This window comes from Electrophorus electricus, chromosome 14 (assembly GCF_013358815.1).
Source record: "Electrophorus electricus isolate fEleEle1 chromosome 14, fEleEle1.pri, whole genome shotgun sequence".
Classification (NCBI taxonomy): domain Eukaryota; kingdom Metazoa; phylum Chordata; class Actinopteri; order Gymnotiformes; family Gymnotidae; genus Electrophorus; species Electrophorus electricus.
This window is the reverse complement of record NC_049548.1, coordinates 6100375-6112894: the sequence shown is the minus strand read 5'-3', so window position 1 is coordinate 6112894 and position 12520 is coordinate 6100375. Positions and strand designations below refer to the sequence as shown.

The following is a 12520-nucleotide window of genomic DNA, read 5'->3' as shown; positions in this document are numbered from 1 at the left end:
ATAACAGTGTGTAGCCTACAGGAAATTCATCAAAGTTATATGTGAAATGTTTGCTACATTAAAAATCCATCACCACGATGTTGATTCTAATGATAAATGAAACTATCAAAGAGCCGCTAGGTAGCTTTCAATAGCAGTGAGTGTTGTAAGCGCCCACCTCTGGCCAAATCTGGATATAGGGGAGGAGTCCGAACGGGCAGTCTAAAAGCATGAACCAGGTCTCGACAGTCTGAAAAAGCCCCATAGAAGGCAGTGGTACTGAAAGGGTATAGTTCAGTGCAGTGTAGCACAGTACTCCTTTTGTTATCAACAACCTATTCGTTTTCAGTATTTTTAAATCACTAAGGCGAACTGCAACTGCATCGGACGTTGTACTTTTTGATTTTGTTATTGTAAGGACAGTGTGGTGTCAAGGGCAGTGTTGACATTGCAGACAGCTCTCAGTATTTAGGTGCTGTTGTTTTCTCGGTGAAAAAGTAGGTAAGCAGAGAAATGCCATATGTAAGCGGCTTCATTGCCACACTGGTGGTGCTGATTCTTTGTCGGGTAGAGGAGATTGCAGAAGCATGCAGTTGCTCGCCCGTCCACCCTCAACAGGCGTTTTGCAACGCCGACATCGGTAAGTCGTCTAGAGCTATAAAATGTCCCAAACGCTTCTGTCTGTTAAGTGCGATGTGGCTACTGTTTTCTGTGCGTGTGTGTGTGTTTGTTTGTTTGTTTGTTTTCCCATGATTATTTTCATTTTAGAGTTTGGTCTGTTACCTTAATACTGATTACTGCGTAGTTACTTTAATACCGGTTATTGTACGGTGTTGACATTATGCTACGCTTTAATATTATATTATTGCCGTTCTAATAATGTAATCTGCAGTTATTATCTGTAGATGATGGGTAATGACTTATTATTATTATTATTATTATTATTATTATTATTATTATTATTATTATTAATGCATTCTTTATTATAATTGTTGAACCCGTCAGGAATTTTGCGTTCATTTCAACCCACAAATCAAAACTTCCTAAATTGATTTCCATCATTCAATTGATTTTAAAGTATCTGATAACCTTCAGTTGTGGCAGCAAACTGAAGCAGCAATAAGCATCAAATGCAGTATACTAATTCTAGACGTTTTGATTTGATTGCTCAAACTATTTGCCTTATAGTTTGATGCAATCTACTATATTTATACAGAGAAGTGCGTTGGTATGAGGTTTTTATGATTAGAGGGTCTCACTGTGATCTAGGTGCTGTGTTTCTCAGTCCTTCGTCTTGACTTCCTTCATTAGTAGGCTTATCCAGAGCACCTTCCACTGCCATGTCCTCTTTACTCATCATTTATCTAAGCCTGCAGCCCAGATGAGTCAAGATGGCACTTCGGGGTCCCGCATGGCGGAGAGTGTACATTTCTAGACTTCAAAAATAAATGAAGTCAAACTAATTCTCTATTTATATCTGTCCTCTCTATCCTGTTCCCTATGCATGAAATAAACTCAAGCTTCAAAAGCAGGTCTCTCTGACACCTTTGTGTAGACCTTGGAGGATGAGTTACTGAGTTACACAACTGTGTATTTAGCATTCAGAGTATGAATGCTTTTTTGCTAGAGTCTGTAACGAAAGCGATGTCTGTCATATAGTCATGATGCTGCTGCAGGATTCAGTTCAAACAGCAGTACCCAAACAGCATGACACACTGACACCATGCTGCAGCTCTGTTTACTCACAATGATTCACCCATCTAGGTGTGGGCAAACAGTTCTTCAGTGATCACTCCGAAGTGACGTTTTTGTGGCCTTGTTAAGAACTGCCCTCTAGATGGTGAGTGGAGCTGCTTCCTAAAGCTTGCCTTTGTTGCGGTGCAGTCTGAGACAGAGTGTGAAAAATGGCAGGAATGCTTTGAGTCCCACTGGGACCACCCCACTCAAGCTTAATTCATTGCTGTCTAAAGAGACACTAAGCTAAGATACTGCCAGCAGCAGGAATAGGAGCTGAAGCTTTACTGCGTGCTGGTAAAATAACACAAGGCAAATGCAGACAGCCAGGCTCTCTCTGATTTTGTTTTTATAGAGCTCACTGGGTGTAGTTTGATTAAAACACCACCCGCTTTCAGACAGGAAGTAAAACCATCTTAGAACATCTGACATCTGGCTGACAGTTTTAGATGTGCCAGAGAGGGAAAAAGCTATATGAAAGTAGAGGACGTTTCAGAAATATGCATGGCATTCTTCAAACAGTGAGAAAAGCACTCGCTTCCTTTCTGGATGCTCCGCCCTCCCTTGACTGAACTCACTGGCTCTGAACCAGGGCTTCTTGGATCAGGAGAGAGGGTTTTTTCCATCTATTTGTGAAAGGTTAACTTCTGTGGCTGTGCTATGCGGCTCCCTGCTTTTGTGACTTTTGTGATCAGCAAAGAGCAAACAATTCAGCGTGTGAGCATTTTTACATGAGTATGGGGGCTTGCCTCATTAATACCGTGTCAACAAGCAAGTCAACAACTCAGTCATCTAACCTCTGACAACTAGCCTTAATATTAATGGACTCTGTGATTTATGAGTATGGAGAATGACAAATTGGAATCACTAATGACATATTCACTTAACCTTCAAATGGGCCCATTTAAAACAACACAACTGATTCTTATGGGGGCCATTACTTACGTCACAACTCACTGTTACTGAGTCATGGAAAAACATGCAGGGAAGCAGGACACTAGACAGGACATTCCTTTAAATCCTTTACTGAAAACAGCATGCACTGTTGTACATATATGTTTTTAATCTTTCATGAGCTGCCAAGATCTGTCATCAATGGTACAATTTAAAAGGCTTATTGTTTTCTGTCTAAAGAATTGTTGACATACAACTACTCATTTGCAATAACAAAATAGGTGACATGAACTAAGCATTTATTAAGTGTGCATTAATATGAAGAATGTGGTGAGAAGTTATTTTTTTACAGTATGTGACAGAAAGGGTGGGGCTAAGCTGTGTCTATCTGGCACCAAGGGAATATGTTTCACTGTTGTTTATATTGAAAGGGCACATCTGCCCACTGTTACTGAAGCAGTCATAAAATGTATTGTGTTTCTTCCTATATTGACAAGTTAAGTGTATATTCTGCAACAACAAAAAAAAAAAGTAAATCTGCCCAAGCCAGTTTTAATACACGGGTCATCAGGATATTTATGTGCTAAAATCCACTTGATCTTGAGTCATCCTCCAGCCTGCCCATTTGGCAACGATTAACTGAGCTCTTTGAATTTAGCCTGGTCTAAAGAGAAAGCACAGATCAGCCATATTGCTAAGAGTCATGTGAGTTTGAGTGGTAGTGCAGGCACAGTCAAAAATGGCAAAAACAAATGCATGCGATGCTGCGTCTGCTGAATTGGCTGTTTTTCAGGTGTTGTATGTAACTGGACCTTTGGGACATGTCTGCTTGGTCACAGCCTGGATTATCCTAAAATTAAGAAACTCACTGTGATTATATAAAAAGATTTAATTCGTGAATAATTTTAAAGTGGCATCACTACATTTAATTGTCTGAGACTTTAAAAAGTAAAACACCTGAAACTGATTTTTGACTGAGTTTGCAGTGAGAAGCAGTGATTTGAGTTATTTTTGTAGCTCTGCCATGAACACCTAGTCTAGCTCGTTAATGAAAGAAGGAACTAATTGGAGCAACTTTTCATTGTTAAGAAAATGAATAAAAATAGTTACACTGTTACAGGAAACATACAAATTTCAGTGGGAGTCATATCTGCATTGAAGGTTGTTCAAGCACAGAATTTACAACCAAGACAGTGTAACCACTGGTGTGTACTAATTTCACATGTGGTTGATGTGCTGTGTAATGGCTAGTTTAAAAGCTGTTTCCCTTCCTGCATACTCTGTCCATGTCAGCTCAGTCCTCCAATTCTCACAGATTACATTTTTGCCTGTGTATGCGGTAGTAAAAACTGGGAAATGGATGACATTCTAGACTTTGTCAACAAAACTTCACTCAGCTCTGTGTCCTTCCACATCCTTTCTATCCCCCTCTTTGTTTGTGCACCTACGCTGGGCAAGGGCACTCTCCAACCACTAGTTAACCCGTATAGTCATTTTCCATGGTGGTTAACCCCAGGGTTTTATGAAGTTGGCTGTCTTTTTATTTAGTGACAATGCAGATGAAACCACCTGGCTGCTTTCTCACTTTCTCATTTTACTCTAATCAAGCATAATCAGTTTACCAGGCCTGTCAGACTACATTGGTAAAGATGAGGAGAAAAATGTTCTTAAATGAAAAACACTGATTCTTACATTTCATGATGGCTTTCACAATGAGAGCTGACTTAATAATGCAACTTAGAATTTCACAGAATCAGGCTTTTGACTGGCATAAAAGATGTTGCCATCCCACTTACAGGGTCTCACATGCAATAAATTCATATTAATAATATTGTTAGCCAAAATAAATGTTACTTCAAATATTTTAAAGCAGAAATGAATCAGTCTATAGATGTGTAAAGTGTAAGAGGGTAAATAAGAACACAGCTAAAGGATCAGGTGATAGGGGTCATGTCCTTATTTCTTTAGCCATGCTTTTATCCACAGCATGTACCAGAAATACACTAACTATTGAACAAATCCAAAAAAAAATCTAGACTCCTAGAAATCTAGGGGTAGTTAGACTTCACAGAGAACAGCAGATATATGTCAGACTAACTTTAACCAAAGCCTACTTGATTTAAGACAACAGTGCACATACAAACCCAAACCACAAGACAGCTGATTGCACAGTGAGAGTATATTCAATATTTGGTTTGTACTGAATGCTTTAGACATGACTTCATGAGGATCTAGGGGTCAATAAATGATCAAGCCACATGTAAGGGCTCTTTTGCTGTGACTGGCAATGAGCCTTCACGAATTCACACTGTGAAGAAGGCAAATACAGAGTGATGAGGACATATTGAATTTCTTTTCTGAATTGTGTCAGGAGTGCTTGGCAGTGAGATCATAGTGAGAATCAGTCTGTGCAGCTGACAATGCTCAACTTTGATTCTGCTGTTTAGCTCTTTTAACTTTGTATTAGGATATAGCAGCATTCTTCTGTCATGGTTGCTATGCTATTTGTTTTATTAATAGTTATGCGTGGCTAAATGTTAGTGGTAAAGTGGTAAGAGTTTTACATGTACCAGTGGTGCAGCTACAGTATATATGATTTTGTTCTGATCTGAGTTTACATATATTATAGCATTTGGAAAGACATACATTTCCACCTTGTTGGCAAATTAGTGTTTTCATTTACAGGACTTCCCAACAGGTCTTTTTTGGTATTGATTCTAGTGAAGTCCATGACTCCTGTCAGTAAAGGTAGGGGTGAGTTGAACCGTTTTGTTCTCAGAACTGGTCATGATTGCTAAAAGCTGTGGAGTGGAATGGACCCTCAGGATGTGGCTTGCACTCATGGTGGGTATGTTTTCATGGAAACTATGACACTGTGATTATGTTATGTGCATATGTAAGAGAGTGTGTAAGTCATCGGCTGAGGGAGCGGGTGTTGTGGGTTATGCTCGATTATTGGGGAGCAGGAATGTTGGTCAGTCCAAGAAAAGAGCTGAAGAAGTGAGAATATGATGGGGACTTGCTGTTGTGAAGAAATTAACTAAAGGTGGTTCCTGTGAGTTGTGGGTAAATGTTTCATGAGCTGCTTGCTTGAATGGTCTCCCCACAGTGCATTCACAGCTTCCACAGTGCAAGGTTTACCACCGGAGTTCAGTCATTTTAGAATGCAGTTGGTGGCGTTCTGATAAGAAGAACGTCAGTGATGACAACCAACCAGCACCTTGGATGGACTGAAGTTTATAGCCGTTGTTTTGAAAAGCTATGGCAGCAAGTTTCATATTCATATTTCATTCAGATCTGACATGATAGACGAGTTGTTACACTGGGATTCAAGAAAGTGGGCAATAATGATCAAATAATGCAAAGCGAGGGATTTTAATAGTATTGAGCAAAGCGTTTCACAAGGTGCATGATGGACTAAGTAGAATATTAGGGAGAATTTACTGTATTCTTTTGAGTGACCTGTAGAGATAAATAAAGTTTCACTTCACAGAATAAAAGAGCCATGACTCATAAGCAGTCATAATATTGGCTTTATATTGAGAATATTATATTATTCTAAGGAATTTAAAAGTAAATGCAATTGCCTGCTAAGAGTTGTTTGGAGGCATGTGCAAAATATTCCCTCCCTCTTCAACCCATTTATTTGAACTGCTATAATTAAAAAATGGTTAACTGCTGCAGGAAACAGTTTTAACTGAGATTTAATTTGGTAGGACTTTCCTGTTTGTAACTTTTAGCACCTTACCATGCCCAGGTCTCTAGACAGAGGAAGCGCTGACATACATAGAAAAGCATGCTACTTGGAGTGGACTCTTGTTAACTTTAAAAAGCAGCGAAGCCTTCATACTTGTGTCTTTTCCAGCCCATAAAGTGAACCCATGGGTGAGGAATGATAGCTGCTACTCCAGCGTAGTGTGTGCATGCTCACGTGTGTGCATGCTTGTGCGTGCACGCGCGTGTGTGTTTTCCTTCCACTGGTTATTTTATGTCTCTGCATGTTATATCCCTAGCCTCATATTTTCCATAGTGAGCAAATTCTCTTAAAAATGGCAGCCGTTGCACACCACAACACCACAGCGTTGTCTTTCTGTTCATCTCTCCATCATGCTTCCCTCCTTTATTTGCTTTCTTATTGTCATTTCACTCATCTTTTGTACACTTGTTACCTTTAACACTTTAACACTTTAACCTTTAACACTTCTGAATGTTTATGTGATATAACCTTTTCTAGGCTATACCTTGTCAGTATGCCATAGCCTCATTACTGTCATCAGAATTGTCTGCTGACCAGAAAATCATTTTTGTTGGTTTTACTGTAATACCTAAGGTGTAGGGAGGCGTTCTATGATTTGAATAAAGAGTAATTGCTTTACTTTGCAGAGAACTCTCATAAAAGCCTGGCTGAGAAGCTTTTTGCTTAACTTTGTCCAGGACTCAAAATCAAACCAGTAAATCATTTGTTCTCTTGTATTTTTTACATAGTTAATATCCATTGCCCATGTGCAGAGCTTCACTGAAACCATAGTATAGGTTTTGGAGTTTTAATTTAGTTTAATATTGTAAAAAATATATTAATAGTAAACATAAATGGAAAAATAATAATTTGAGATTTAGACTGTTTTACCTATATGAGCAAAGTTGGTTACCATCTACTTTTTGTTTGGTGAATCTCACTTTTTTACCTACTATTATCCCCACAGAAAATATATGTCTGCATACTTGCATTTCCTTTAATTTGGTCAATATCTATTTACATAAGGGACATTCAGTAGCTGGGTAATTTGGAAAAATTGAAAAAGCAAGACTGCTGTCAATATATCACTAGATTCTTAGTAAATATTTCATTAACTTCAACTCCTTTCACAATTTTGCACGTTTCAGACAAGTTTATCCAGACAAGTTGGCCCAGAGGAGGTTAGCCATGAGGAAAACATTAGCTTCTAATTGTTTCCATGTTTGTTAGCTTGGGAAATGTGCACAAGAACAATATGCAAACAATACTAGATTCACTGTTCTTCACACAGTAGTAATACTAGTATGATAAGCTTCATTACAGGCTGCCACATATACCTTTTAAACATTTTCTCAAGCAGGCTTTTATAAATCTTCTCTTGGAACACACTTTGAGGCAAGTTGCACATCAATCCTACTCAGCAGACAGTTTTTCTGCTTTCCAAGAAGACATGGCACTGATCGGCCACCTCTAACCAATATAGGTTACGGATAGGTTTCCGATCTGAAACCCAAGCTGCATTCTTGACCACACCAAATCCAAACACCACAGGGTAAGAATACCGTGCTTCGGACATCTGTTCAAACAAACGGGTTTTATCAGCGTTTTCAAAATCACAAAATGAAATAACACCACATGTCTGACCAATTTCCCCACAGTTAAGAGTTTAACATGGTGCATGTGGGTGTCTATACATGTCTACTAGGGTGTTTGCATCATTGTTTATTCTTGTGTGAGTAGAGTATTATCATCACTGTGAGTCAGGTTTCTTGACACACTTTGGTGTGGTTGAGATGGGTGAGGTATCGCAAATGTTAAACCTACTAAACCCAGTGTGGGCAGAGAAACAAGTTTAGTTCCTTTGCTTAGCTGTTACAATATGACACTCTCGTGTACTTCTGCAGGGTGGAATAAAAGCAGCTTTAAAAAAAAAAATATCAAAGAAAACAATATAAAAAGGCAATATAAAAAGCGAGAGAATGAATGAGTCAGCGGAAGGTTGCCATGTGTCAGCTCCTCGTGTGCAGGCGTCTCTCCCACATGTTGGCTGACCTGACAAAGGGATCTTAAGACGGCAAGGCAGCTGCAAGTCCTCAGCCTGCAGGAAATGGGATTTGTGTGTCTTTATGAGAGGAGAGACCACTCACTGCTCTTCAGGCAAGGCCTCAGAGAGAGAGTGAATCCCTTACATAAAGTCATGGGACAAGATAAGGAGCAACTTTGTGCTATTTTTTATTTACCTGACATACACTATATACTTTGTGGCATATGCATTTAACTGAACGATATGGCTCTTTATTTATCTTATCTGGAGGCTGTGGGCTCCTTTTTCAAAATGCTAAGATTTGATGTAATTATGAGTGGAGTCTTTGTCTTTTTTGTCACAGTAATCAGGGCTAAGGTGGTAGGAGGAAAAGAGGTGGATGCTGGGAATGATATTTATGGAAACCCCATCAAAAGGATCCAGTATGATATCAAGCAGATCAAGGTGAGGGAGTGAGTTGTCTGATCTTTACATCTTGGTCATGTTTACTTCCTCATACATTTTCAGCATGTACATAACAGTTTTTATAAATAGTTTTTTTTTTTCTTAATTTTGCCAGATGTTTAAAGGACCAGACCATCACATTGACATGATCTTTACTGCACCATCATCTGCTGTGTGTGGGATAAGCATGGAGACCAATGGAAAGAAGGAGTACCTCATCTCAGGTACGTCGACTGAATTTCAACAGCAAGCCTCAGCTCGAGGTTTGTTTAGCAGGGCCTAATGTGTTGCTTCAGGATGCTTAACCATCAACCCCAAACCACAGTGTGCTATCAGTTTTTGGATAGTAGTGAAGCACTCTGGGACGATCCAAATTTGTTTTGCAGTTTGGAAGGACAGCCACCAGCTGAGCGATATAAAACTTAAATTTGGATCTGAGTGCTTCCATCTTTGAGCTGAAAGAGTTGCTGAACAGACAGCTGAGAAAAGAAAAGGTCATGAAAAGATGAACACAGACATCCTCTGGTTTCTCCATCTCAGACTGATTCAGCATTGCCCAAATTACAGAGTGGACGAGTCCGAGGGCTGTGCAGGGTAGCAATTGCCTTTAAAGCTGAAGTTTTAGGGGAGGAGGGGGGTGGCATAATGAGGGAAGTCTGATCTTGTCGCACACAGTAACTGCTGAAGTTGGGATTTCAAAGCACACATTCCATTTTACACACAAGACAGACGCTCGCTATGTTTCATAAAGCAACTACAGCAGATCAAAAAAAGAATAGAAATGGAAAACACTGCTCTGAGCATTCTGGTGATGCATCTTTTTTCTTTGTCATGTTGCCCTTCTTTCTTTAAAGTTCAGTACATTTCTATTTGTGTTTTTCAGTGTTCCCTAGTGGTGTTTTCTAATCAGAGTTTTGAATTGATCTCTATCAACATCATAATGCACACTGACTGTCCCTAAAAGGGTACACTATGATTCTAAACAAAACAAGGTTTTGTCTATCTGGTTTCACAGCAGTGACTATCAAATGCTGCTTCCTATTGTCTGAGGCATTTTCACACTGTTATGTCTACATATTATTTTATCTGACACGTGTTCTCCAGGCAAGACAGATGGTAATAGGAACATGTATGTGACCCTGTGTGATCTCATCATGCCCTGGGAGTCCATGAGTGCCACCCAGAAGAAGAGCCTGAGCCAGCGTTACCAGATGGGCTGTGACTGCAAGGTGATCAACCTACCAGCTCTCTGTCAGACTCCTGAAAATCAGAGCGGGTCCATTTCTTCTCCTGTTAGATAACTAAATATCTATTGAAATAGAGATGATTACATTATCTACGTTCATGTTTCATAGTCTGTCTAGGCTTAGGATTGCTGGGTTAGAAAATCTTCTATTAATAAGAAATGATACTAAATGTAATGGCACAAAGATGGAAAATGTGCAACTGTATGTGTATGAACTAACCGATGAAAATATGATGCAAATAATTCTGAAGTTTAGGCACCAGGTAAGCTGTGTTCATGGGTGCTGGAGGTAGGTAGGTTTTTATGTTTTAGGATGAAAACATATCTCTAGGCCAGCTCTGTGGCGGATAAAAAAAAATTGCAGACTGCATAGACTTCACTGCAAAATTGTAACGGATCTGATGGACCGAGTGCCGAAGGGCATAGAGCAGGACGCACAGACTCCCTTGATAAAGTGATACATTTATTAAAATCACATACGAATAACAGTGGCACTCACACACAACATTAACGACAGACATAACGTACACATTTAACTAAACACAGACTACAATAACGTGTAGTCAGTGTAGCTTCATCCAGTGCCTGTTTAGATATATTTCGAATTAACACTTCAGAGTGCAGTATTGGTGTCAATCAGGATGTCTTGATTTATGTGAGACCCTGTGGCCTATAAAATCTAATTTAATTCTTAAAGAATCTGTTACTACAGTATAATGACCCATATGTACAAACATTAAAATCTTAGAACCATCTCAAACATGCAAATGATAAAAACTAAGGCTTTTCCTCACTAAATAGCTTTTTGCTCACTAGCTAGACTGCTTAGACTTGAAGAGGATGAGTAAGTGGAATTCAAGAGTATGTGATAGGGGAAACCTAAGAGTAAAACTTATTAAATAGGCTTTACGCAGCATAAAGACCAAATTAAGTAAGCTTTATGCAATATAAGACATTCTGATTAAATAAATGATTCCTTATTGGATACTGGACTTTGTATATGTACATTGTATGTTCAGAAGACCAAGTATAACCTAATTAGAAACAAACAGATTTAGTTTCCCTGGGGCTTTAAAGGAGAAGACTTTGTGCCATAAATAGCATGTAAAGTGTATTCCATTAATAGTTAATCATCACATTTTTAAAATTTTGACCAGATCACCCGATGTGCAGCCTTGCCATGTTTGACCAATACTCCAGAGGAGTGCCTGTGGACTGACTGGGTGACAGAGAAGATCATCCATGGACGCCAGGCTGACCACTACGCCTGCATCAAGAGAGTAGATGGTTCGTGTGCCTGGTACCGTGGAAGTGCTCCACCCAAGAAAGAGTTTCTGGAAAACGAGGACCCATAATCTAGTCCTATATCTGTCTTCATTGTCTGATCTGAAGTTCTTTAAAATGCCATATGTTAAAGATCCGACATAAGTCAGAACAAACGAAAAGAGAAAACTACACCAAACTGAAGTGTATAGATAGTATAGATTAGTTTACAGTCATCATTAGATATTGAAACATGACACAGTGGAACTGGTCAAATAATGATGTAATTTCTCCTCCAAGGCTTGCAGTCAAACCCCCCACCATTATATGATGGACAATCCTAATTTGTGAGCACTTTCTACCCCTAACAGCGCTTAATCTTTCCTTTTTTTTTAAAGGACTGAAATGGCCTCCAAGTCCTGCAAAGCTGCAGACATTTGCAGACTCTCAGCTCATTTCACATCTTTAATTTGTTGAGACTTTGTCCAAACCCCAAATAAAGAGACAGCTAAAATATTACTCTTGCTTAGTTTAGTTTCCCATAGCTATGCCAGTTGGTCCAGTCAGATAAATGGTGAGGCAGGACTTCCCAGATAGTTCAAAGATAAACTGAGACCAAAAGAAGAGCATTAAAACAGGCAGTTGCATGGGTTTTAGAAAAGAAAATTAGAGACCAAAGTTAACGTCACTCCACACTGATTTGTGAGGGACAAAGAAACTTAGTTTGCTGCTGACCAAATTCCAGAATGTGTAACTCTAGTACATGGAGACAAGTTTTGTTTTTAACAGAAGCAGATGCCTCTTTTCTTTTAACCACAACTCTAAGGGATCTTTAAGCCCCAGGTAGGAAAATGGAGGAACAATAATATAGTACCTTAAAAGCATTGAAACACTTGCTTCTAGTTCCTTCCTGATTTGGTATATGGTATTGTGTAATGGAAAGGAGTCTGCTTGCGTGGCATCCTCATGTCTTTGTCAAGTGCTTCTTGTTAACTATTCGATTTTGTCTATGCCTCTATGCATGTAGTCTCTCCCTTAACTACATGTATACATTTGTGCTGTTATTTTTGTTATATATCTGCTTTTTAAGAAGTCAATTCTCTGAAATCAGTCTTGTTCCTGATTGAACTTTGCACTTTTGTGGGAATCTCGACAGGAGGATTAAGTCCTCTTTTTCAGG

At 39.1% G+C, this 12520-nt stretch overlaps 1 protein-coding gene across 1 annotated transcript; it reads left to right on the top strand.

The window, feature by feature from the left end:
- The first annotated feature begins 215 nt into the window (after positions 1 to 215).
- timp2a (TIMP metallopeptidase inhibitor 2a) lies at positions 216 to 12146 on the top strand. The gene is made up of 5 exons (XM_027010444.2): positions 216 to 619; positions 8731 to 8831; positions 8947 to 9055; positions 9936 to 10060; positions 11235 to 12146. Exons 1-5 carry the CDS (start codon positions 493 to 495, stop codon positions 11430 to 11432), a joined length of 660 nt encoding a protein of 219 aa, XP_026866245.1. The 5' UTR covers positions 216 to 492; the 3' UTR covers positions 11433 to 12146.
- The last annotated feature ends 374 nt before the right edge of the window (positions 12147 to 12520 follow it).

What these genes read in the sequence shown, in the direction of transcription:
- timp2a (XM_027010444.2), top strand. Translation starts at nt 493, where the DNA reads ATGCCATATGTAAGCGGCTTCATTGCCACACTGGTGGTGCTGATTCTT. An exon ending in GTTTTGCAACGCCGACATCG is followed by an intron (nt 620 to 8,730) that starts GTAAGTCGTCTA and finishes TTTTTGTCACAG; the next exon opens with TAATCAGGGCTAAGGTGGTA. An exon ending in GAAGGAGTACCTCATCTCAG is followed by an intron (nt 9,056 to 9,935) that starts GTACGTCGACTG and finishes CGTGTTCTCCAG; the next exon opens with GCAAGACAGATGGTAATAGG.